Here is a 26,367-nt window from a genome sequence, read left to right as displayed (position 1 = left end):
TGTTGTTTTCTGTCCTTTTTTTTTCTAAAAAGGATTTCTTTCCTTCTTCATTTTTTCATAATATATATTTTCTCTTTTAGACTTTTATTCTTTAATTAATGGCTCCTACTTATTTCACCTTTTATTTCAGTATTCATCATGGAATTAAAATTTCTGAAGTACCTATTTTGGGTTCCTTCTTCTAAAGAGTTTATATGCCAGTATTTTAAAGACCATGCCCCATCCCCCTTTTCCTAGTGTGCCTCATTCTTAGAAATACCAATTCCCAGAAGTGTTAGTTGTTCCCCAAAGCTCTGGTTCCCTTCTCCTGTGGCAGAATTGAATGATCTCTTTAAGTGTCAAATCCATGCAGCTTATAGTCATTCTAAGATACTAATTTCTCTTTACAGAATATCTATCCTCCTATGAGAGCAGCCACCAATATTAGCCATATTCACTATTAAAGCATTTTTCTTTTTTCTCATATGTCAAACCCTCCCTTTGTTTCTTCATCCATTCTCCTGTATGCTCTCTTCTTCTTCTTCTTGAGAGACTATAGAAATTAATTTAAGGTATGTCACATATTCTTCTCTTCTCCCCCTCACTTTATGTGTGCTCTCATTCTGTAATAAAGAATCATAAAAATATACTGATTCACCAATAGGTGGAATGTTGTGAAGCTTAATCTATGTTGTTTCCTCTCTGTTTCTTATTTAATTCCTGTTTTCACCTGTCACTTTGGGAGCATTTAAAAAGAAGTTTCTTAATAGTCCCTGTGTTGTTATTTTTTATTATTGTTGTTCATGGTCAATGAATTTACTGCCTTCTATTTTTGTTGTTGAGGTGTTTGGGAAGCAAATAATTTTTTCAGGTCTGACTTTTCTAAGAATATTTCAAATGCCTCTTGTTTACTGAATATCTATCTTTTAATACTATGACTCAGATTTTCAGAGTAGATCACGTTAGTGTGCATTGTGAGTTAATTTGTCCTTGGAAAGACATTACTGCATCCCTTCCTATAGTTTTTGAAGGGCACAGAATATTCTAATATTATTTGAACTTCCTTTTCTTTATATTAGAAAGTCTTTCTTCTGGTGGCTTCAAAAATTTATTATCAATGGAATTGTTGAATTTAGACTTTATGTCTTGAACTTTGTTTAATCGGTCCTTTTTCCTTGAGTTGATCTGTAGGTTTTTTATAGGCATTATGTTTTCTGTGTTTGATGTTCAGAGTAATTTTCTTGTGTTATTAATTCCATTAAAGTATTCAAATTTTTTTCACATATACTTTTGAGAATCTATAATCTTTATGTTTTCTCTATACCTCTTGTTTCTGAGATCAATATTTTTTCTTGCATGAAAATAATGTTTTCTTTTACTATTACTGCTTTTTGCTTCCCCCAGATTGTCACTAATTTTACATATTAATTGTTGTGTAGTAGAAGTAGCACTGGCTTTGGGGTCAGAACACCTCTTTTTAAATCCAATTTCTTTCACTTAATCTTGTGTAACCTTTAAAAAGTTGGTTTGTTGCTGAAGATATTCAGCAGGGACCAGAATAAAGAAGTGTGTAAAGTGGGACTTTAGTTGAGACATGAAAGAAGCCAGAAAACACTTGAGGTAGAAATGAGGAGAGAGATCATTCCAGGTACAAGGAACAACCAGTAAAAACTCGGACAAGAGATGGAGTGGGTTGTGCAAGGAACAGCAAGAAGATCATTTAGAGGCAAAGAAACCTGGGATGAAATCTCCAACATTCCAATACTTGCTTGGGCAAGAAACAAACTCTCTGAGACTCAAGTCCTTCATTTCTAAAATGATTTAGGATCAAATACTTCCTAAGTATCTTTCAGATTTAAATTTGTAATTTAATTTAATTTAATTTAAAATTGTAATAATTTTGGACCTCAGTTTCCTCGTTTTTAAACAAGGGGTTATATTAATTGTCTAAAAATGATCATTTCCTGATTTAAACCTATTCTCCAATGGTCCAAGAACATGTAATAGCATTATTTTAAAAAAGAATTTAGTATAAATTAGATCTGTCTTGAACTGTATCTAAGGGTGATTAATAAGGTGGATCAGATAGTAAACTTGAGAAGAGTCCTCTACCTAAACCACTGTATATGGCCTGTATTTAACATAACCATGCAGCTATTTAAATTTTTTAAAAGATTGCAGATTTGCTGAGACTGCTGCAATTTGAAATGTAGCATAGAACAAGTGTTTAAGAAATTAGGCAATTATGAGAACCTAAGCAAAATTCTGCTAGACTAGCTTTTCTTTAAAATGAATTTTCAATATGAATCTGATTATTAATCAAACAAATGCATTTTATATATTCTGAGCCAGATTCTTCTAGCACCTAAGCTATTCATTCCTTTGTTAATATGAATAAGGAATAGAAAAAGGAATTTATAACTCTTGCAGGGCCAGTAGTCAATCAGCTTTCAGTAAATATTTGGTATGTAGCTAACAACCAGAGAGTAACTTAGGCATGGACCAAATCTTCCTTATTACATACATTAGTTTATGTAAATTCATATAATAATAATAGTAACAATAAAAATAGCTAGAGTCTATATAATGCTTTAAGGTTTGTGAAGGATTTTACATATATTAACTCCTTTGTTTCTCACAACAACCCTGTGAGGTAGGCACTAGTATTATCTCCATTTCAGATTTATTTATACACATTCATATATGTTCCATACTAAAATTTGAGTAACTCCTTAAAGCTGTTAAATATTTAAATGATGAGGGCACAGAATCAGAATATTAAAAGATAAAATCAATGTAAAGAAAATGAGAAACAAGAATACAGAGGTCTGTTTCCTATGATTATTAAATTTATCCTTTAAGCTTATGAAACGTACCTCTTTGTTAAATCACAATTCTATCATCCATGTTAAAAACAAGTAGGGGTTAAAGGACTTAAATATAAAGAAAGAAACTACAAATAAATTAGGTGAAAATAGAATAGTATAACTATCAGATCTATGGAAAAGAAAATAACTTAAGACCAAGCTAGAAAACAGAGAATATCACAAAATGTAAAATGAATAAGTTTAATTACATTAAATTAAAAAGGTCTTGTACAAACAAAACCATTGTATCCAAAATTAGAAGGGCAGCAACAAATTGGGGGAAAAATCTTTTTAACAAAAAACTCTGATAAATTTCTCCAGTATATAAGGTACATCAATTGGACAAAAAAAAAAATCAAGCTATTCCCCAATTGATAAATGGGCAAGGGACATGAATAGGCAGTTTTCAGATAAAGAAATGAAAACTATCAATAAGCAGGTGAAAAAATGTTCTAAATCTCTTATAATCAGAGAAATGCAAATCAAAACAACTCTGAGTTACTACCTCACACCTAGCAGACTGGCTTATATGACAGCAAAAGAAAGTGATAAATGTTGGGGAAGATGTGGCAAAATTAGGACACTAATGCACTGCTGGTGGAGTTGTGAATTGATCCAAACATTCTGGAAGGCAATTTGGAATTACACCCAAATGGCTTTAAAAGAATGCCTGCCCTTTGACCCAGCCATACCACTGCTAGGTATATACCCCAAAAGATATTAGGAAAAAAAGTGTACAAAAATATTTATAGCTTCCCTCTTTATGGTAGTAAAAAATTAGAAAATGAGACAATGCCCTTCAAGTGGGGAATAGCTGAACAAATTGTCATATCTGTTGTGATGGAATACTATTGTGCTAAAAGGAATAACGAACCGGAGGAATTTCATGTGAACTGGAAAAACCTCCAGGAACTGATGTAGAGCAAAAGGAGCAGAACGAGGAAAACACTGTACACACAGATTGATAACATTGTGGCACAATCTAACGTAATGGACTTTTCTACTATCATCAATGCAATTATCCATGACAATCCAGAGGAATTTATGAGAAAAAATGCTATACACATCCAGAGAAAGAACTGGGGTAGTAGAAACACAGAAAAAAAACAACTGCTTGATTATGTGATTTGATGGAGATATGATTGGGGTTGTAGACTCTAAATAGATCACTCTAATGCAAATTAATAATATGGAAATAGGTCTTGATCAATGATACATGTAAAACCCAGTTGAATTGCTCATTGGCAATGGGAGGGGTTTGTGGGATGGGTGTTGGGGGAGAAGAATATGAATCATGTAACCATGGAAAAATATTCTAAATTAATTAAATTTAAAAAATTTAAAACCAAGTAGGATTTTCTCTTTGTTAAATCTCAATAGTTATGTAGGCATAGTCATTAATTTACAAAAATATTGTGTTATAAAATTTCTTTGTAAGTCAGTTTGGAACCCATTTACTCAATATTATTAAAGTTGTCTAATTTCCCAGGTAAATTCAAGGTAGTATATTTCACCTATATAATGGTTAAAACTTGTAGAGAACAAGTTATGATACTAGTGATGAGGTTTTTTTTCTTAACCTAATAAGACTTTAAAGTTTGTTTTTCACCATGAATGATAATACTTGAGAAATTAATAAGAGGAAAATTAAGTGGTAAACAGAAATAGTATGGAAATGCAGATGTGAACTTCTATGAATTTTCCCAGACTTTATGTGGTGTTGACACTGCTTATTATATCTAATTTTACTTAAAAATCTATAGGTTTCCTTTTTCTTGATTGAGGCATCATGCTACCACTTTTACAGTTGTTGGAAGAGAATTTCTCTCTCCATTATGTCACTTTGTTTAACATCATCTATCAGTGACCTGAAATTCAAAGACTATTGAGTAAATCCAGGTATAGATAAGCCCTCAGAGAAAGGAAGTTAAAAACCAAAGAACTAATGAGACAGGTCCCTGGGCAGTCTAGGCAAACTAAGAAACTATGATTGGTTCCTGAGATGTGACATATGAGAGCTAGTAAGTGGAGAAGAGAGCTTATAAGTGGAGACCAGGTGGTCTTTTGGGGGGCTTTTGGTTGGCGTGTGGAGTCGGGATGAACTCTTGTCAGTAGTGAGCTTCAATCCATCATGGCAACCAAAAGATTAGTAAACGAAATACCCCTCAACCTTTCTTTCTCTTTACTACTCCTATTACTTTGACTTAACAAAGTTATTAAGCTACTAGAAGCCTCATCATTTTAATTTTAATTATTATACAGTCCATGAGACTATAAACTTCTAAAGAGCAGGTACTGTTTTTCACTCATCATTAGATCCCTAGCACTTAACACAATGCCTGATACATAAGAGTTTATGATTTTCTGATTGATATTTGTAAAATGTTTTGCATATTGTAAAGATAGAAATATAACCACACATATACACATGTATATAAACATATATCTCATAGCTAATATTATTTTGTATATTTTGTAGGTCTGCTTCATTGAACTGAGAGTTGAGAGTCTTGGATTATAGTTCTAATTTTCCCAATGATTAGATGTGTAAACTTAAGCAAGCCTCTTAATCATCTATTCTATTAGAAAGATGTACTTTCAAAGCCAAAGATTACTAAACTATTTTAATCACAATAAGACTTAGCTCAAGCTTAGTATATCTCAAATCATCTGACAATCTTACCAATATTGTAATTACCTGTAAGTAAGAAATAAATTTACAGCAAATACAAAGAATATCTCTTAGTCATATAGGGATAACTCCATCACCTTTTCAATTAAACACAACCTGAGGTCCGTGACCTTCAAAGCCTTCCCAGTCTCTATAACTCATTTCAGTTCAATCTTCACTTGATAAAATCTAGTCTATAATTATTTAATCCAAATTACAATATTTCCTTGCACATATCTTCTCCTACTTTTAAGTTCTTTTACCTAAATAGACCCCTCTAACAATTCTTTCATTCTTTAGATCATCACATTAGAGATCTTTTTTTTTCATTGACAAAATGGCTCCACGTCCAAATCTCTAAGAGATAGAGTATAATGTTATATTCTACCAAATTGTCATCTAGTGCAAGGCCCAGGGTTTCTGATAGAATACAGTGACAACTTATACCCTATCAAGCTGGTCCAGGTTCAGGTACAACACACATAAACAAATTTCCTACCATCACCTTATTCTTTATAGATTATCTTCCAATCCAATATTTGGTCCGGTATATAATTTGATAACCCTAACTTAAAACTTGGTCATATATTCTGTGAGTGCTCAAATACTAACTGAAAAACATTTCAAACAATATTTGAATTGTAAAATTCTTTTTGTTTTACCAATAGGAGTAAAGATGAAATATGCTGGATCGTAGCAAAGCTGGTTAATGTTAAGAAATGGTCATTTTATTCACACTCTCCACCCCTACCCCCAACCTCCATTACCCTTTTAGAAGTATAACCAAATGTATCCTCCAAAAACCTGCTTAATGTCAGGCTCAATAGATTTACATGATCAGTAAAATATCATTTTGATACTTCCCCCTTCCCTCATAATAACTCTAGGTTCTAGGTATTTTCAGTGGAAAAAACAAAATGGAGCACAAGGACCATTTCACAATCTACAGTGGGCCATGCTTGTTTCCATGATTAAAAGAAACTCTGAAGCCAGTCCAAGTGTATTCCTAGATTTTAAGGGGGCTCTCCACAGAAACAATTACAGAGATTTAAATAGGAGTAGAAGAGATATTCCTCTGCTAGGTTGACACTAATCTGAATCCCAAGTAGCAATAGAAGCTAAAGAATCTTAGGTTCTTATCACAGGTTTGGATTTAGAAGGAAATCTAGAATACCCAGATTAGTCCCATAGTCCACAAAATGTCTTCCTTAACTTAATTTAAACTTTACAGAATCTCTGAAGTAAACTTGTCTTTCTGGAGTCAATTTGGGACTCAACTATATATTCCCCTTTTTAAAAATCTTCAATGATTCCCTAATGAAAGTAAGATAAAAATACAAATACATCAACTTGGTATCTAAAATATACCACAATATAATTTCAACCCATATTTCCTGACTTTGCATTATTCCATTCCACACATTCTCTTTTCCAGCTAAACTTATATATAAACTTATAATTGCTAATTGCTTCCTGAACTCCTAAATATATCACTTTTGCTCTGGCTATCCTCTAAACTGGGAATGCATATCCCTTCCTCCCCCCAACCCTTTTAGTTTTCTTTTCAGCTCAGTTCTGGTGCCAGTTTTAATAAGAAGCTTTTCTTTTTGTCCCAGTTAATATCTTTCTGCCTCAAATTATCTTGTATTTATTTTGCTGTGCAAATGTTGTATCCAAGCTACCTCCAACTTCTCCATAGTAAGACATGATTTGGTTTTGATCTTTGTACCTTAAATAGGGACTTGCACATAGTAGGGACTTAATGAATACCTGTTTAATTGAACTGTCTCATTTTCAGCAAATTTAAGCATACAAAATTAAACAACAGGAAAATGTATATGAAGCCTGGGCTACAAAGGATATAAAAATGACTAATATATAATACCTGCTCTGGATAGTGAGGGAATTTACAATGTAGAGAAATAAGATATAATCACTTGAACAAGGCAGTTTTTTTTAAAAAGGCATAACTTTTATATAAACAAATAAATTTGGCATATTTTATATAATGAAATTACATTACAGATATTACCATAATAGATAAAGCATATCAGAACTATAATTTTTGCCTCTGTCATGCTAATTTCCAAAGGAAAATGTGAAAATAAATATCTATGATATAAGCAAACTTTGTTATTTCTTATTTTTAATAACTGTAGATTAATATCTGAATAAAGATAAGTATTTACCAAAAAATAAAGAAATGCAAATAGCAGGTAGACTCCATGGGATCATATATGGGGCAATTTTTTTTACAATATAATTGTCATACATTTATGAATAACATTTGGCAATTATGATGAGTCATTAAAGTGCATTATGTGCCAACATTAATGAAGTCTTTTCTATTATGTTATGCCTTTGATTACAATACTTTTTTCTCACTAAATAAATTATAAACAGTTATTCCACCATTACTCTCCCACTCAATAGCCAAGATGGGTCATGTTCTATTAAACTAAGTCAAACATCACTTATTAAGCATTTACTATGTGTGAACTTTAAAAAAAAACAAACAAACTCTACTTTCTGTCTTAGAGTCAAGACTAAGAACTGGTTCCAAAGCAGAAGAACAGTAAGGGCTAGGCAGTTGTCTAGGGTCACACAGCTAGGAAATTTCCGAGGTCAAATTTGAATCCAAAACCTCCAAGAACAGTCTCTAAGCCTGGCTCTCTCTCCACTAAGGGAACAAGCTGCCCCTTGTGAACTTTTCTCCTCCCCTATCTCTTCATGGATTGCTTTGACTGGTTTCAACTCCATGGAACAAAATGTCTTTACCAGGTTAAGTTCATCACTTCTAAATTCATCACTGTACTGCTAACTCAGCCTTGACTGATACCCCTCAGCCTCCTTTTCTCTTAAACTAGAGGGCTAAAATGGAGAACTAAACTCCTCTCAATTCCTTCCTTTATAGAAAGCAAAAACTGAACTTCACTCTGCTTCTGCCACTCTGCCTGATTTTAACTCCAGAAAATAAGACAAGAGATAAGATAAGAGGTTGATATCCCACAGTGTTTCCTCTTCCCACCTTTCCAGTCTAGTTTTTGTGGTATCTCCCCATACCCATCAAGACTGTAAACTCCTTGAGGTACAGGAATTGTTTTTCTTTTTACTAACTATCTTCAGTGCTTAGCATAGTGCATTGCACATAGTAGGCCCTTTATAAAAGTTCATGGATTAAATTCAAGATACAAAAAAGACCCCCAAAAAAGTCCTTGTTCTCAAGTAACTCACAATATAATGGGGGAAAAACATGAAAAGAACTATGCACTATCTAGATACAAACAAAATTAGTCTTGGAGGAAAGGCACTAAGATTAAGAAGGATGAGGACAGATTTTCTATAGAAAATGGGACTATAACTGAGACTTCAAAAAAGCCAGATGAGGACAAAAAGCATTCCAGGCAGGGAGGAAGACCAATGAAAAATGTTTGGAATGGGAAGATAGAACATCAAAGAAAACAATGTCTCTGGATCACAGAGGAAAGCACTGAAAAGCACAAAGTAGGAAGGAGTCAAGATATGAAGGGCTCTAACATCAACGCAGAGGACTTCATATTTAAACCTGGAGATAAATGGAGTCATTGGACTTTATTGAATAAGAAGTAAGATGGGAACATCAGCACTTTGGGAAGACCAATTTGATAGCTGACTAGAAGATAGATGATTAGAATTAAAAAAGATAAGACGGAGGCAGACCAATCAATAAGTTAGTGCAATAGAGATGCTCTGAAGGATCAAAGCGAGAAAGAGGGTATATAGGAGAGATGTTATGAAGATAAAAATAATAGAATGATTTGATAATTATTTGAATATGGGGGAAGAAAAGGGAGAGTGAAGAGTCAAGAATGACACCTAGATTATAAAACTGAGTAACTTGGAAGATGAGAATATCTATCCTTGACAGTAAAAAGGGACATTAAGAAGAGGAAAGGGGTGGGAGGAAAGATGAATTTCATTTTGGAGAAGTTGAGTTTAAGATATCTACAAGACATCCAGTTCAAGATGAGAGGTAATCCTCACTTAGAGATTAAAGACCCAAGGTCAGGAGAGAGATTAGGGCCAGTCAAGGAGACTGAGAGTAATCTGCAGAGATGATATCTGAAAACATGGTAATTTTTATCATCAAGTGATATCTACCAAGTACAGATGGAGAAGAGAAGAAAGTCTAGGACAGATCCTGGAGAGGCACAGTTAGCTGGTATGACATGGATGAAGATTCAATAAAGGAGAGAAAAGGAAACATCCAATATCTGGGAGGAGAACCAGGTAAAGAAGTATCATGAGAAAAGAGAGTATCAAGAAAAAGAGGGTTACTACTGATAAGTGTCAAAGACTATGGAGAGGAGACTGAGAAAAATCTATTATATTGGAAATTTGGGGATCATTAGTAATTTTGGATTGTGGAGTTTTGATTGAATGATGTAGTCAAATGGCAGATTGTCAAGAGAAGTTTTGTTTCCTGTGGATCCAGCATTTCAGAGAGCACAGTGAAAAAGTTCAGTACCTTTAGAGGAAGGATAAAGGGATGGTTGAGGGGGTTGGGAACTAAGAAGCAATCAGTGAGGGATAAAGAATGGGATAGAACAAGGGCAACCAGAGATTTAGAATCACTAATTGTGTATGATGGGGTACAAGAATGTCAATTATTGAGAAATGAATTCAGGTTGGTTATTGTCCCCTGAGGTTTGTCGCTGAATGGAATGATCATGGGAATTCAGAAGCAGTTACGTATGGCTGGAAAGCATAGGGAAATAAAGGGTGGTGAAGGGAGGAGGCCAGGGTCTGGGCAAATCAAGTACTATGAAGGTGCAGGTGACCAAAAGAGTGCCAGGAAAAGGTGAAAGTGCAAAGGAAAAGGTAAGTCTTGAAGAGTCATAGGAGGCTAAAGAGGGTGCCCTCAGGAAGCATGGTTCCATATGTCATCTGCAATATTTGGCATGAGTCACAGTGGAAAATGTGCAGGATTTGGAGACAAAGGGTCAAATTAGAATCTCAGCTCTCCTATTTACAGTATCTGAATGTCATTGAACAAGTCACCTCTCAGGGTCTCAATTCATCTTTAAAAGAAGTTTTGACTACATGGTTTATAAGGTCCCTCACTTCCAGTTCTAAGTTATGATCCTAAAATTCTAGCCAACACAGAAATTATGCTGAAGGATAAAATTACTCCAATGATAACTGATGTAACCATACCTGTTTAAGAGCCTTTTTGGTGTGTTGCTGGAAGGAAGACACTAACTTGTTTTGTACTGCTGTATTTGTAAGGCTCGAGTCTCGGTTGGAAGACGCTTCTTCTGATACTTGTCTTGTACAAACTAAAAGAGAGAGAAAAGAAATAAGGTTATAAATATGTACTTCATTTGAAGAATCAATTAAAATCACCAACTGTTGGAGCTTTTCAGTAGAAAATGGCCTCATCATATGTGTGCAATACATATTATCTACCTGAAATGTATCTTAATAAATTTAAGGATTTTTAATTTTACTCCACAGGTATATCTTTTAAAAAAATCATTCCTGCATTTATGTGACTATATACAACCTTAAGGCATGTATCTGTAAAATATATTATTGGCTAAACAATCTATCTCCAGGTGAAACAAAAAGAATGAAAATCTGGATGTTGTTATTTAAAAGATGAAGCAATTAGCCCCATGTCCAACTATCATAAAATTCTCCCATCATCTAGGGTCAAGTGTTTTCCTTTCCTTGAATCAGAGAAATTTCTATTTTTTTCCCCTGTCAATAATACTAAGTAGCCCAGGCAGGAAAATGAAGTTTTCTTTGAATAAAGTACAAAATCATAAACATAAAAAAACCTCATGGCTACCTCTCTACACTATTCTTAAGAACTTATGGCGAAATTTTAACATGCCTTCTCTGCTTCCCTGCATCATACATGTTTGGGGGATGGTTGAGTAGCTAGCTCTGTAAAGAGTAGTGTTATTGTCCAAACACTGTATTCAGGTCTATCAGCAATGATAATAATAATAATATTTATATACTGTTTTAAAATAATCTCATTTGATCCTCAAAACAAACCTATAGGTGCTATTATTAACTCCATTTTAGAGTTAGTCAGTCAATAAACATTTATTAAGTGCCTACTTTGAGAAGGTACTGTGCTGAGCACTAAGGATTAAAAAAAAGGAAGGTAAAAATTAGTCCCTATTCTCATAATGTAATGAAGAGACAACATGCAAACAACTACACACACACACACACACACACACACACACACACACACACACACACACACAAAGATAAGAGGAAAGATAAATTGAAAATAAACAACAGGGGAAAGGTACTAGAATTAAGGGAGTTCAAGAAAGGCTTTCTTTAATGAGGGTTTTTAGCTGGAACTTGGAGGAAGCTGGGAAGCCAAGAGGTAGAAATGATGAGGATGAAAAACATTTAGGAATTGGGGTCAGCCAATGAAAATGTCTAGAAATGGGAGACAGAATGCCTTGTTTGAGGAATAGTGAAGAGGCCACTCTCACTGGAAGAAAGAGTTAGGGGAGTAAGGCATAAGAAAACTAGAAGAGGAAATGGAGGATGATTTAACCTTAGTCTCTTTTTACTCTTCATCCGTTGAGATCTCTCACACACACACACACACACACCATGCCTGTGCATGAGTGTGTGTTTAAGCACTAGTTATGAAAAAAGTGACTTGTTTAGTTTCAACATGTTTCATGTTTATAATTTAAAAATCTCACTGGTTTTAATAGCGTTTCAAGATCCTATACACCAACTTATAGAATTACACAACCAAAGCCTTTTGAAGAGCATTTAGAATTGGAAAAGACTTTAGAAACATTCTTGTCCAACATCTAGCTAATCCTGACCAGTACCTTCACCAATTCTGTCATAAACTCAAGGTCATTATCATCCTGGCTTCCCTCCTAGATGGTCTACAGTCCTTAAACAGTAGTGTTCAGCTAGTAGTATCTATCACGATCTGCTTTCTGGAAGCTGTTCCTTTCTTCCTGAAGCCTGTGGACACTTGGGCTTTTCTTGGTGGTCATTCATATCCCCATTCTGACTTACATTGAGTTTATACCTTTTAGTCAACTTAAATCCACAGATGTCTTTCCAAAGAGCTAACCACAGTTAACCCTATCTTGCAGTTATTAAACTGATTTCTTAAAATCATAGCACAACTTTCTATTTATCTCTTTTAAGTTTGATCTTTTTAGATTCAACTCAATCTTTTAGACTATCAAGATGAGATATTTTTGGATTATTAGTATATGACCTATTTATCAGATTTGTGTTATTGGTAATTTATTCTTTTATACACATCACTGACAAAAATGCTAAGCAGTAAGAGGCCAACCACAATTCAGGTCCTCCATTGCAGATCCACTGTCAGTAATAGCTAACACAACTTACAACAGTTAATTCATTTTATACAACAATCCTGGGAGGTAAGTGATATCATCGACCCCTTTTTGCAGCCCAGAGTCACAAAGTTATTAAGTATCTGAATTCATATTTGAACTCATGTCTTCAGGACTTCAGGTTTAGTAGTCTATCCACTGAGCTACATATCTATAAGGTGACCCTGAACCATTAAATGGTCTGACCACTTAATTCCAAATTTAGGTAAATTTATTATCAATATCCTTCAATTTTTTCCAGAAGTCATATCCAACTCTTTGTAACCTGGGAGATCACATTTTCCATGGGGTTTTCCTGGCAAAGATACTGTAGTGGTTTGCCATTTCCTTCTCCACTAGACTGAGAGAAAAGTTAAGCAAGTTGCCCAGGGTCACACTGGTAGAAAGCATCTGAGGCCACATTTGAACCCAGGTTTACCTGACTATAGGGCTTGTGCAATATCACTGTGCCACCTAACTACCTCCATCTATAATATCCTCCTGATATGTTACTAGTTTAATAACCTGTCAACAAGAGACATAAGATTAATGTTATGATCTATTCTAAGGAAGTCATACTAGCTGTCTCTAGTTATCATTCCCTTTTCCTAGTTATTCATTAACTATTACTAAAGCAGTACTCTCTTAACTGGTCTCTCATTTTCAAGACTCTCAAAACCATCTTCCTTAAAAAGAACATACTATTCTCCTACACCATGAAGAGTTCCCTCTTGGCTTTATGTTCAAATATAAAATCTGTTCGCATCATTTCTTCCTGCACAGTTATATCCCATTACATTTATACATCATACTTAAATCGGTTATTTTCTGACAAATATGTTCTTAGTTTTCTATTGTCACCTCAAAATGGAACTGCTATTTTTTCATAGATATGAGACTTTTCTTCCCTATTTCTCTGATCTCTTTGGGTTATATATAACTAACTGTATCATTTCCCTTCTGATCCTCTCTGGTTCCGTCTGAATGGTCTTTTTAAGGTCTACCACACAGAACATTCAGTCTCTTGACTCAACACCATTGGCAGTCCACCATACCTAGATTTCACTCTTCTTCCCTCACTTCTTTTATAATTCTTTTTTTTTTTCTTTCAAAATTCAACTCAATTTCAATTGAAGCTTTCCTAATGCCTCAGGTTTGATTTCTCTCTTCAAAATTACCCAATTTTGTAAATATTTATACATGTACACTGACTGACCTCCTAAACAAACTCCTTGACCATGGCAGCCTATGACACTATTCATCAATCACTTTTCTCTTAGATATTCCATATGTCCAATCTGTTAGATCTTATTATTGTTACCTTTATTATTATTATCAAGTAATAATCTGTTATGTTATTAATATGTCTCATACACATATCCCCTTCTCTTCACAGTCACTCCCCTAATACTAAACCCTCATCACCTCTCTCACAGATCACTATAATGGCATTCTAGCTGGTCTCCCTAATTCATCTCTCCCCATTCCAATTCCTCCACCACTAAGCTGTCAGAGGCAGACAGGCAACAACCATTTATTGAGCACTTATTGCATGCCAGACACTATGCTAAGCATTGGACATGCAAATACAAGCAAAATGAAAAAACAATCCTTGCCTTGAAAAGCTTAAATTCTAAAGGGAGAAGACAACATATAAAAGGGAATTGAAAGAAGGGGGTATGATTGGAGAGAAATTAACATTCAGAAGTGTAAGTAGGAAGGGTGAATAAAACACAGTCATCATGGACCCTTCCAAAGGGAAAAGGCATTTAGCATAGAAGAGGGAAATATGGGTGAGGGGGAAATTTGGGTGAGTGGCAGTTGAGGCACAATGAGAAAGTACAGAGAGTCAGAAACCTGGCTAGGAGGGAAATGAAAAATGGCGAATCTGAGCCCAAACACCAAGACCCCCAAAAGAAATCATCAGTGATTTCAAAAGATATCAAAAGGGTTGGCATAATAAAAGATTTTTCCAGGGTGAGAAATTATTTTCCTAAAGTACAGATCTAACCAAGTAACCCCTCTTTTATATACTCAATAAATTTCAATAATTCCCTTTTACTTCCATGATCAAGTACATGCATAAAATGTTGTTTTGCATGTCAAGCCTTTCACGAATTTGTTCCTTTCTATCTTTTCAGTTCTCAAAATCCATTACCCAAGTCTCTTTGCTAATCTGGCACATGATACTCCATCTCTCATATTTCTTATAATAGTTTTATTTTTGCAGATTATACATTGATAGAATTTTTTTATTATTGATAGAATTCTTTTTATTTAGAATATGTTTCATGGTTACATGATTCATGATTTTTCCCATCTCTCCTCCCTCCCCTATCCCAGGGCTGAGAAGCAGTTCCACTGGGTTATTCATGTATCATTGTTCGAAACCTATTTCCATGTTATTCATATTTGCAGTAGAATGATCTTTTAACATCAAACCCCCAATCATATCCCCATCTAACTTTGTGATCGATCATCTGTTTTTCTTCTGCGTTTCTGTTCCCACAGTTCTTTCTCTGGATGTAGATAGCATTCTTTCTCATAAGGTCATGGGTAATTGCATTGCTGCTAGTAGAAAAGTCTGTTACATTTGATTGTGCCACAGTGTATCAGTCTGTGTATGGTCTCCTGGTTTTGCTCTTTCACTCTGAATCAATTCCTGGAGGTCTTTCCAGTTTACATGGAATTCCTCCAGTTCATTATTCCTTTCAACACAATAGTATTCTATCACCATCGGATACCTCAATTTGTTCACTCGTTCCTCAATTGATGGATACCCCATTGTTTTCCATTTTTTTTGCCACCACAAAGAGTGTGGTTTTAAATATTTTTGTACATGTATTTTCCTTATCTTTTTGGGGTACAAACCCAGCCATGGTATGGCTGGATCAAAGGACAAGCATTCTTTTAAAATTCTTTGAGCAGAGTTCTAAATTGTCCTCCAGAATGGCTGGATTAATTCACAACTCCACCAGTAGTGTATTAGTGTCCCAATTTTGCCATGTTGCCTCCAACATTTATCACTTTACTTTGCTGTTATATTGGCCAGTCTGCTAGGTATAGATGGTACCCTGAAGTTGTTTTTATTTGTATTTCTCTAATCAAGAGGGATTTAGAATACTTTTTCATGTGCTTATTGATAGTTTTGATTTCTTCATGTGAAAACTGCCTATTCATGTCCCTTGACCATTTGTCTATTGGGAAATGGCTTGATTTTTTGTAAATTTGACTTAATTCCTTATATATTTGGGAAATGAAACCTTTGTCAGAGAGTTTTATTATAAAAATGTTTTACCAGTTTGTTGCTTTCCTTCTAATTTTGCTTACATTGGTTTTGTTTGTACAAAAAAAATTTAATTTTATATAATCAGTCATTCATTTTACATTTTGTAATGTTCTCTATCTCTTGCTTAGTCTTAAATTCCTTCCTTTCCCACAGATCTGACAAGTATACTATTCTATGTTCACCTAACTTACTTATGATTTCACTTTTTATATTCAAGTCATTTACCCACTTTGAATTTATCTTGGTATAGGGAGTAAGATGATGATCTAAACCTAATTTTTCCCGTGCTACTTTTCAATTTTCCCAGCAGTTTGTGTCATATAGTGAGTTCTTGTCCCCAAAGCTGGGATCTTTGGGTTTATTTGATAGAATTTTAGTAATTGTTTTCTGACACTTTGCCATCCATATTTCCTTCTCTTCAGGTCCTTTCCCCTCCCAAAGGCAGGTCAAATATAAGTTATACATATTATACAATACATAATGGCATGTTCATATTGTGAAACAAGACTACATCATTTATACTAGAGAAAAATTCCTGGGGGAAATAAAGTGAAGAATGGCATGCTTCAATCAGCATTCAGACTATGTCAGTTCCTTCTATGTTGGTAGACTATTTTTTTAATGTATCTCCCTTATGCCTATAATGCTCTCTCTCCTTATCTCCATATACTAGCTTGCTTGGCTTCCTTTAGAAGGTCTTTCCCAGTTCTTCCAACTCTCACAGCTATCCCTACTCCCTACAACAATTATTTTCTATCTCCTCAGTATATATCTTGTAAGCACAGAGTTTTGGCATGTTGTCTTCTCCATTAGAATATTAATTCCTCAAGGGCAGGGGCCCTGTTTTTGCTTTTCTTTGCAGCCCTAGTACTTAGTACTGTGTCTGCTATATAATAAATATTTAATAAATAATTGTTGAATGAGCTCAATAAAATGTTATTTTTGATATACTTAATTTTTGTTTTACAATACCTCTTTGGGCAAGTCTCAACCTTTTTGGGTCTCAGTCTCATCATTATTAAGTGCCTGCTACATGGCAAATCATATGTTAGGTATTAGGAAAAGAAAAGAAAGCGAAAAAAAAAACTATTCTTGAAGTATATGTCTTGCTATTTTGATGATCTCTAAAGTTCTTTACAATTCTCACATCCCATTATGCCTTCTCTATAACATCTATCCCACATCTAAAAGCAGATCATCTATCTTTTATCTTAAATACAAATAAATGCATATATAAATGTCTGTCTAAAGTAAATTGCATGCAGACAGCTGTGAAAGGCAGACAAATACACTGGATTCTTAGATACAGACAAGCCACAACAATTTTTAATGTATTTGTAAATATCAAATCCCATTATATGTCCCAAGAGTCCCTGTATAAACTTTCTGGATCGCATATTCTGAAAAACACTTGTGCACTGAGTTAATGGACTATATTTGTTCAAAGAAAAATTCTGGAGTTCTGACAAAACATATTCTTTTCATTTTTTTCCTTATTCTTGAAGCTGTTTTAATAATATATGTCATAATGAATAAGTAATGTTGGGCTCATTTTAACAACTGCTCTTAGATAAATAAACAAATATTCTGGGAGACTAAAACTTATTCCCAAAATGGCAGCCAAATGAAAGTAAGGCTTTAAAAAGGAGAGAATGCTAGTGCAAGAGAATATATAAAGGGAGAATCCTTCTACTTAAGAACCACTGTGAAAACCCAGACGTGCAAAGGAAGGACATGTATATTTATGTTAATATGTATCAAATGCTGCCCCAAATATTAGAAAAATATTAGCTACCTGATATCCAAAACACATTAATGTTCTTAAATGAGCAATTAGCACAATGAGATGATTAATAGCAGGATCTGAGTCTTCACATCCTCCACTGCCACTGAACTACACTTTTTCACAGTTGAATGGAGAAGGTTCAAGTCCTGCCCCTGGAACACTCACAGCCACTTTACTATGAGAAAAACCTTGGAAATCAAGAGCTTGATGATCCTAAAGGACAGCCCAGAAACCTTATATCAAACTACTAAGTTTAAGCTCACACTGGTTAAAGACAATTTGTTTGGGAATTTACCTTTGTTCCTTCAGGAACAATCAGTGTCTAATTGTATGTCTTTGAAGCCTATGTGAAGACTGTACAATGGTGAACTTGCTCCAGCATTCATTTGGGGTTTAGACCCTTGTCTCGATCCTTTCATACTTCTCTATCTCCATTTTCGCATGTTTTCTGAAGGAATATGTTCATTTATCCATACAAACAATGCACTTATCTTAAAAATAGTATTTCAAAACTGGCATCATAGTTTAGGATTTAATAATTTTAAGATTATTTGAAAGATTTGGGCAATCTATTATTATTTAATTTTAATATTCAATGACTAAATTAATATTTACTTATGGTATAAAGATTCTACTATTCTCTGACTATTTTTAAATTTTATCTTTTTTTAAAGTGGCTCTCCTTATCTCTTCTAGAAAAGAAGTTCACTGCTCACCAAATATTCTGCTATTAGATCTCATCATTTCTACCTTTATTACTAATAAATAATAATCTTTGTTTACTGAGTCTCTCACACACATATCCCCTTAACTACATTCACACAGTCATCCTCTAGTACAAGACCCTCATCACTCCTCCCAGACCACTGTAATGACATCCTAACTGGTCTCCCTACTTCATCTCTCCCCATTCCAATTCCTCCACTACTAAGCTGTCAGAAGCAGACAGGCAACAAGCATTTAAGAATTTATTGTATGCCAGGCACTATGCTAAGCACTGGCCATACAAATACATGCAAAAAGAAGTTAACCTTCAGAAGCACAGGTAGGAGGGGGAATAAAATAAAGCCATCATGGGCCACAAAAGGGCCCTTTTCACTCTATTCAGGACAGGAACTCTAAACAGCTTTACTTCTAACCAGGGTCAATTGGTCCTTTCTAAGGTAGGCAATGATCCTCTGCTTCCTGGGCCTTAATTATATTAATGCTTAACTTAGTGTAGATATCTAATTGGTTTAGTTGACTGTAGCTCAGAATCCTAAAAAAATCCACCAAGCTCAGTCTCTAAGATAAGAAATATAGACATATATTTTCATGCCACCTCTTTGCCTCTATTTCTACCACTCTATCAATATATATACTCCAATAAACCCCAATTTACATACCCAAGAATTACACACACACACACACACACACACACACACACACACACACACACCCCTTAATGTGTATACTTTTGGAATTATAAAATGAACCACAGAAGATTTGGAAAGAATCCCCCAAAAAACCTATATAAAATCAACAAAGCACTGAAGCAGCTAGAGAGAGATTCAAACTTTCCTTACCAAAAGGAAGACTAGAATTATGAGACATTTTTGGGCCATTTAACAAGTCGAAAACCAAAAGAAATACTTCTGATACAGGCAAGCATTACTTTCACCAAGCAATTTTAAAGACTAGTAATAAGGACACACCATTGGATTTGCAAAAGTTGAATGACTAAAAATGGCTTCTCTGGGTGAAGCCTATAAAATAATTAAGATGAGTAACATCCATGTAAAGTCAGGCAACAATAAATCATCAAAGAATCACCCCACAAATGGTGGAGTATACAGATCTGTTTACAGAAATAGAAGGATTTATGAATATAATTCAGGGTTAGATCTTAGCCATCAGAAATTATAGAATGGTTGTCTTTAAAGAATCAGAGGCTGGGATAGTGATCTATGTAGATTATTCAAGGAAACAGCAGAGAGTAAAAAAATATCACTAGAGGCTATAAGAAGTTTGTACCTACAGAATACCTAACACAAGACCCCAGGGCTGATTCTATCTGAACTTCATCTAAAATGATGATAGGAATAAGAATGACCGAGACCAGGATGATGAAAACAAATAACTCACTTTTAAAGAAGACTTTAGACTTTACAAAGCTTTTTCATTTTAAAAAAACCATAAGGTAGGTAAAGCTAAATAGGTATATGTGTATACAGCCATCCCTAATTATATCACAGTTCACTCATTGCGGGTTTTAAAAAATATATATCTCCAATTCTGTATTGTGGAGTTTCTGCTATATAGTGGGATTTTGTTAAAATTACATAGGTTTAAGAGTGTACAAAGTGTTTTAAGAGCATATGAAGTGTTTATAAGTGTGGGAAAGGTTAATAAAAGAATGGGAAAAGTTTATAGGAAGTGTGGAGGGTTTATAAAGTCTTAAAATGGGGGGCGGAGTCAAGATGGCTGCTTAGAAAGCAGCAAAAGTTCAGACCTCGCGGAAGACCCTTCCTTACCGATTACAGACTGAATGCTCCTAGGGTACCGAAATTCAAGCTGAGCAACAGGACAGAGGCGGGGAACCCTCCTTCTGGACTCAAATCAAAAGGTAAGCCCCACAAAAGCCACAATCCTAGAATACTCGGGTCTATAGGGAAGGCAGAGGGAAGGTCCCAGGACCCCTCCCCCCCAACCCAGAGGGCTGAGCCCCCAGCAGCAGCAGAAACCTCTGAGCGGGCAAAGGTGCTGGTCTGGAGGGTCTACCTTGTGAGCAGCTGCACCGAGCGTCCAGCTTGGACAGTGGGGAGGAAGCCAGGGAGAGACCCCGGCTGTGGCTGGGTCCCTCCATCAGGCTCCAGTCTCACCATTGCCTCGGGGCACATCCAGACCAATCCAGTTGAAACTAACCCCATTAGGACTCCTCAGAGCTCAGGGAAGCAGGCAAAGGCACTAGGGAATGTTGCAGACAGCGGAGAAGCGGCTGGAGAGAACTGGAGAGAGCCTGGGTAGCCCAGCCTTCCAGGAGTCTTTGGCCTCAGAGCACATCCAGCCCAACCCAGTTGACCTTAATCTGATCAAAAGCCTCCAGAGGACAGGGGAGCTAACATTCCTCCCCTAGAGACTGTACCAAGAGATCTGACAAAGCTCCAAGAGGGGAGACTGACAACCCCAAAACCAAAACAAAAAAAAAAATGAGAGGAGCAAGAACACAGACAAATACGGGGAGAGCAAAGAAGGGCTAAACCCGAGCAAACAACAGAAAAAGAAGAAAGAAATTACAATAGACAGCTTTTGCACAGGTACTGAGCAAAGAGTGAATGAAACAGAGGGTGAGGGATCAGCAAAGGAAAAATCAGAAATCCCAGCAAATTGGATACAGGCTTTGGAAGAACTCAAAATGCAATTCAAAACACAATTAAGAGAGGCTGAAGACAATTGGGAAAAGAACTTAAAAACTAAGATAAGTCATCTGGAAACAGAGGCACTTGAACTAAAACAAGAAAATGGTGTCTTGAAAGCCAAAATCAACCAGCTGGAAAATGAGGCAAAGGAGATGAAAGACCAGGTGAAGAAGATGAAAGATGACCTCCAAAGAAAATCAGACCAAAAGGAAAAGGACGACCAAAAAACTAAGGATGAAATCCAGTCTTTAAGAACCAGAATACAACAACTAGAATCAAGTGACCTCACAAGGCAGCAGGACACTATAAAACAAAACCAAAAGAATGAAAAAATTGAGGAAAATATGAAGCATCTCATTCACAAAACAGAGGATTTAGAAATTCGTTCAAGGAGAGACAATTTAAGAATCATTGGCCTACCAGAAGACCATGACAAAAGAAAAAGCCTGGACATTATTTTACAGGAAATTATTAAAGAAAACTGCCCTGATATCCTAGAACAAGAGGGAAAAGTGGAGATTGATAGAATCCACAGATCACCTCCTGTACTCAACTATATATATATATATAATCCTCAACTATAAAGTCTTAAAATATATATATATATTAATAAAATAAATATAATGCCACTACTCTGGAGATTTTCACCTATTTTGGGGGTCTCTAGAATGTAACTCCCATGATAGGTAAGGGATCACTGTATATGTATGTATTTAAAGGTGACACAAACACATAACCTTACCTATGGGGTTGGGGGGAATAGATTAGATAGATGGATGGATGGATGGATGGACAGATAGACAAGCAGATATCCTGCTTTATAGCTAGAGAAAAGTTAGGTGAAATAGATAAGGGATCTAGAGGCCATCTAGTAAAATCTCCTTATTTTATAAATGAAAAAAGAGAAGCCCAGGTAGGTGGCAGAGGAAGGATTTGAACTCAAGTCCTTGGACTTCACTTTCTTTCCCCAAATAGACAGCCCTAGAGTTAAGAATACTTGGTTTCAAATCTTGTTTATGATATATACTATGAGCATGAGCAGGTCATTACCCTCTTAATGTTGTTAGAAACATAAACTGCAGAAAAGCTGTGATCTGTTATCCATGGAGGAAGCTTCCACACTGGAAAGACTGCCTCTCCACCCTGTCCCCCCCCTAAAGGAAGCTGTTCTAGGAAGGGACTTACTTCTGATCACACACCTATTACTGACCAGCACAAGAACTCACATCTGGGTCTCCTATTCAGAGTCTAATACTTTTCCTACTATGCTAAACAAATGTTGTCTATAAGCTCTTAGTATTTTGATATGTGAAAACAGCTTTATAGGAAATAACAATAGTCTGACATCTAATATGTATCTTCCTATTTTTTCCCAAGATTATAATTTAAAAAACTAGAATACAATTATGTCTATTCTGACTTGTTCTAAAGCAGTGTTACATGGAGTCTATGAACATTTTAAAAATAGAAATGATAAATTTTAAAAATATAATTGAAATGGCATTTCAATAATAATATTATAATTATTATAATGGCTAGCATTTATATAGGGCAGTTAGGTAAGAGAGTGGATAGAAAGATGGGCCTGGTTGGAATCAGGAGAACTTGAGTTCAAATCTAGCCCCAGACCCTAGCTGTGATTCTGGACAGGTCATTTACCCGTTTGTCTCAAGTTTCCTCATATGTAAATGGAATTAGAGAAGGAAATGGCAAACCACTTCAATATCTACCAAGAAAACCTCAAATAGGGCCACCAAAAGTTGGATACAATTGAAACTGAATTAGACCAAAAGAAAAAAATAGCACGCATTTACATGGATTAAAAAAAAATCTCTATATGGTTCAAAAAGACTGTTTATAAACATCATCACCATTTAGCTTCATGGCAAACATAAAAAAATAAAATAATACTATTATCCTCACAAAGAATCTGAGGCACTTCCGGTCAAGATGGCGGTGTAGAAGCAGCGAAAGTTCAGACCTCCGAAACCCTTCCCTACCGATCGCAAACGAAGTGCTCCTAGGCCACCGAAATTCAAGCTGAACAACAGGATAGACCTGGGGAAACCTCCTCCTGGACCTGGATCAAAAGGTACCGCACCCCAAAAGCCAGAACCCTAGATCACTCAGATCTAAGGGGTAGACAGAAAGAAGGTCCCAGGACCCATCCCCCCCAACCCAGAGTGCTGAGCCCAAGGCAGCAGCAGGAACCTCAGGGCTCTGAGGACTCACCTTGAAAGCAACCTGAGCCAGTCTCCGGAGCGCCCAACACAGACGGCAGGGAAGCATAGAGAGAAGGGGGAAGCCCGTGGCCTCCTGGCTGGGTTCTTCCCTCTGGGTCTCGGGGGAGGTCCCAGCTTCGGGGCACCAGCTGAGTCCAATCCCATCGGGAGCCCTCAGAGCTACTGAAAGGACAGAGGGCTCAGGGCTGGCAAAGGGGTGGCTCCGAAGAGCCTACCTTGAAAGTAACCCGGGCCAGTTTCTGGGCACTCAACACAGACTGAGGAAGAGGAGGTTGCTGCTTTTCTCTATCTTCTTTTTTGGCTCCGGGATCATTCGGCCCACACTACCTGAACCTAATCCCATCAGGAGCCATCAGAGTCCAGGCAAGCCACTACCCCTCCCCTCTTAGAGAGCAGGGTCTTCTGAAAGAACCAGTTGAACCTAATCCCATCAGGAGCCCTTAGAGCTGCTGAGAGGACGGAGAACTCAGGGCTGGCAAGGGGGGTGCTCCGGGGAGCTTGCCTTGAAAGTAACCCGGGCCAGTTTCCGGGCATTCAACACAGACTGTGGAAGAGGAGGTTGCTGCTTTTCTCTATCTTCTTTTTTGGCTCCGGGATCATTTGGCCCACACTACCTGAACCTAATCCCATCAGGAGCCATCAGAGTCCAGGCAAGCCACAACCCCTCCCCCCTTAGAGAGCAGGGTCTTCTGAAAGAACCAGCTGAACCTAATCCCATCAGGAGCCCTCAGAGCTACTGAAAGGACAGAAAACTCAGGGCTGGCAAAGGGGTTGCTCCAAAGAGCTTTCCTTGAAAGTAACTCGGCCAGTCTCTGGGCACTCAACACAGGCTGTGGAAGAGGAGGTGGCTGCTTTTTTTTTTCCCTTCCCTTTTTTGGCTCTGGGATCTTTCGGCCCATACCACCTGAACCTAATCTCATCAGGAGCCCTCAGAGTCCAGGCAAGCCACAACCCCTCCCCCCTTAGAGAGCTGGGTCTTCTGAAAAAACAGAAACCTAGAGGCAAAGTCAAGATGGCAGCCTAGAAGGAGCATAGACCTGGCAGCCTGGCTAGAGCTTTAGAGATCCTCCATATCTGCTCCAGCCGTCCAGGAAGTTTAAAACTCAGAATAAACCCATCCCAAATAAGCTGAACTCAATCCCATCAAAAGTCTCCAGAACACAGGGAAGCCCAGGCTCCCCATCCATCCTCACTGACTGCTGAACTTTAAGCCAATCAAAAGCCTCCAGAGGACAGGAAAGCTCAAACCCCCAACAACCCTCCCTCAGAGATTACACCAAGAGATCCTCTGTTAAAGCTCCAAGAGGGGAGACTGATAGAAGTCCCTAAAAAACAGAAAAATGAGAGGAACAAGAGCACAGACAAATACAGGGAGGAAAGAAGGGGTGAATTTGAACAAACAACAGAAACAGAAGAAAGAAACTACAATAGACAGCTACTACTCACCAAATGGAACAGAGGGGGAGAGATCAGCAAACGATAAACCAGAAATCCCAGCGAATTGGATACAGGCTGTGGAAGAACTCAAAACACAGCTAAGAGAGGCTGAAGACAATTGGGAAAAGAACTTAAAAATTAAGATAAGTCATCTGGAAACAGAGGCACTTGAACTAAAACAAGAAAATAGTGTCCTGAAAACCAAAATCATCCAGCTGGAAAATGAGGCAAAGGAGATGAAAGACGAGATAAAGAGGATGAAAGACAATCTTCAAAGAAACTCAGACCAGAAGGAAAAAGACGACCAAAAAGCCAAAGATGAAATCCAATCTTTAAGAACCCGAGTAAAACAACTAGAATCAAGTGACCTCACAAGGCAGCAGGACACTATAAGACAAAACAAAAAGAATGAAAAAATTGAGGAAAATGTGAAGCATCTCATTCAAAAAACAGACGATTTAGAAAATCGTTCAAGAAGAGACAATTTAAGAATAATTGGACTACCAGAAGACCACGACAAAAGAAAAAGCCTGGACATAATACTAGAGGAAATTATCCAGGAAAACTGTCCCGAAATCCTAGAACAAGAGGGGAAAGTGGAGATTGAAAGAATCCACAGATCACCCCCTGTTTTTAATCCCCAACTCACAACACCAAGAAATGTTATAGCCAAATTCAAAAACAATCAGATAAAAGAACAGGTATTACAAGCTGCCAAAAAGAAACCATTCAGATACCATGGAAACATGGTGAGGATAACACAGGATCTTTCTGCATCCACACTGAAGGACCGAAAGGCATGGAATATGATATTCCGGAAAGCAAGGGAACTAGGCCTACAGCCAAGAATAAAATACCCATCAAAACTGACTATATTCTTACAGGGGAAAGTATGGTCATTTAACACAACAGAGGAATTCCAAGCATTCATAAATAAAAGACCAGACCTGAACAGAAAATTTGAAGTCCAACCACAGAATTCAAGAGAATCATCAAAAGGTAATTAAAAAAGAGGGGAAAAACAACAACAACAAAAAGATTTTTTAAAAGAGACTCAATAAGTTAAAATGATATGTATCCCTATAAGAAAAGAGGTCATTGGCAACTCTTAAAAACTGTTGCTATCACCTAAGCAGCTAGAAGAACTACACTCAGAGAGAAGGGACAAACTGTATAGGATGAAAGGACAAGACATAAATAGGTATATAGAGATATGCATGCATAAATACATATACATGTGTATGTATATATATATATACATGACTAAAGCTAAAAAAGAAAAGAGGTTATGACTAAAAGAAATGGGAAAAGC

At 36.4% G+C, this 26,367-nt stretch overlaps 1 protein-coding gene across 8 annotated transcripts in view; it reads right to left on the bottom strand.

The window, feature by feature from the left end:
- The window catches only part of ASXL3 (ASXL transcriptional regulator 3), a 245,000-nt gene that overhangs the window by 87,183 nt on the left and 131,450 nt on the right, over positions 1 to 26,367 (bottom strand). For all 8 annotated transcript variants that reach the window (XM_007487186.3, XM_007487187.3, XM_056823860.1 and 5 more), the window contains one exon: positions 10,714 to 10,835. In XM_007487186.3, coding sequence (XP_007487248.2) covers positions 10,714 to 10,835 — 122 coding nt within the window. The remainder of the gene's footprint in view (positions 1 to 10,713; positions 10,836 to 26,367) is intronic.

This window comes from Monodelphis domestica, chromosome 3, assembly GCF_027887165.1.
Source record: "Monodelphis domestica isolate mMonDom1 chromosome 3, mMonDom1.pri, whole genome shotgun sequence".
Taxonomy (NCBI): Eukaryota; Metazoa; Chordata; class Mammalia; order Didelphimorphia; family Didelphidae; genus Monodelphis; species Monodelphis domestica.
Note: the sequence above shows the minus strand (reverse complement) of the source record. Positions and strands in the feature narration are given on the sequence as shown.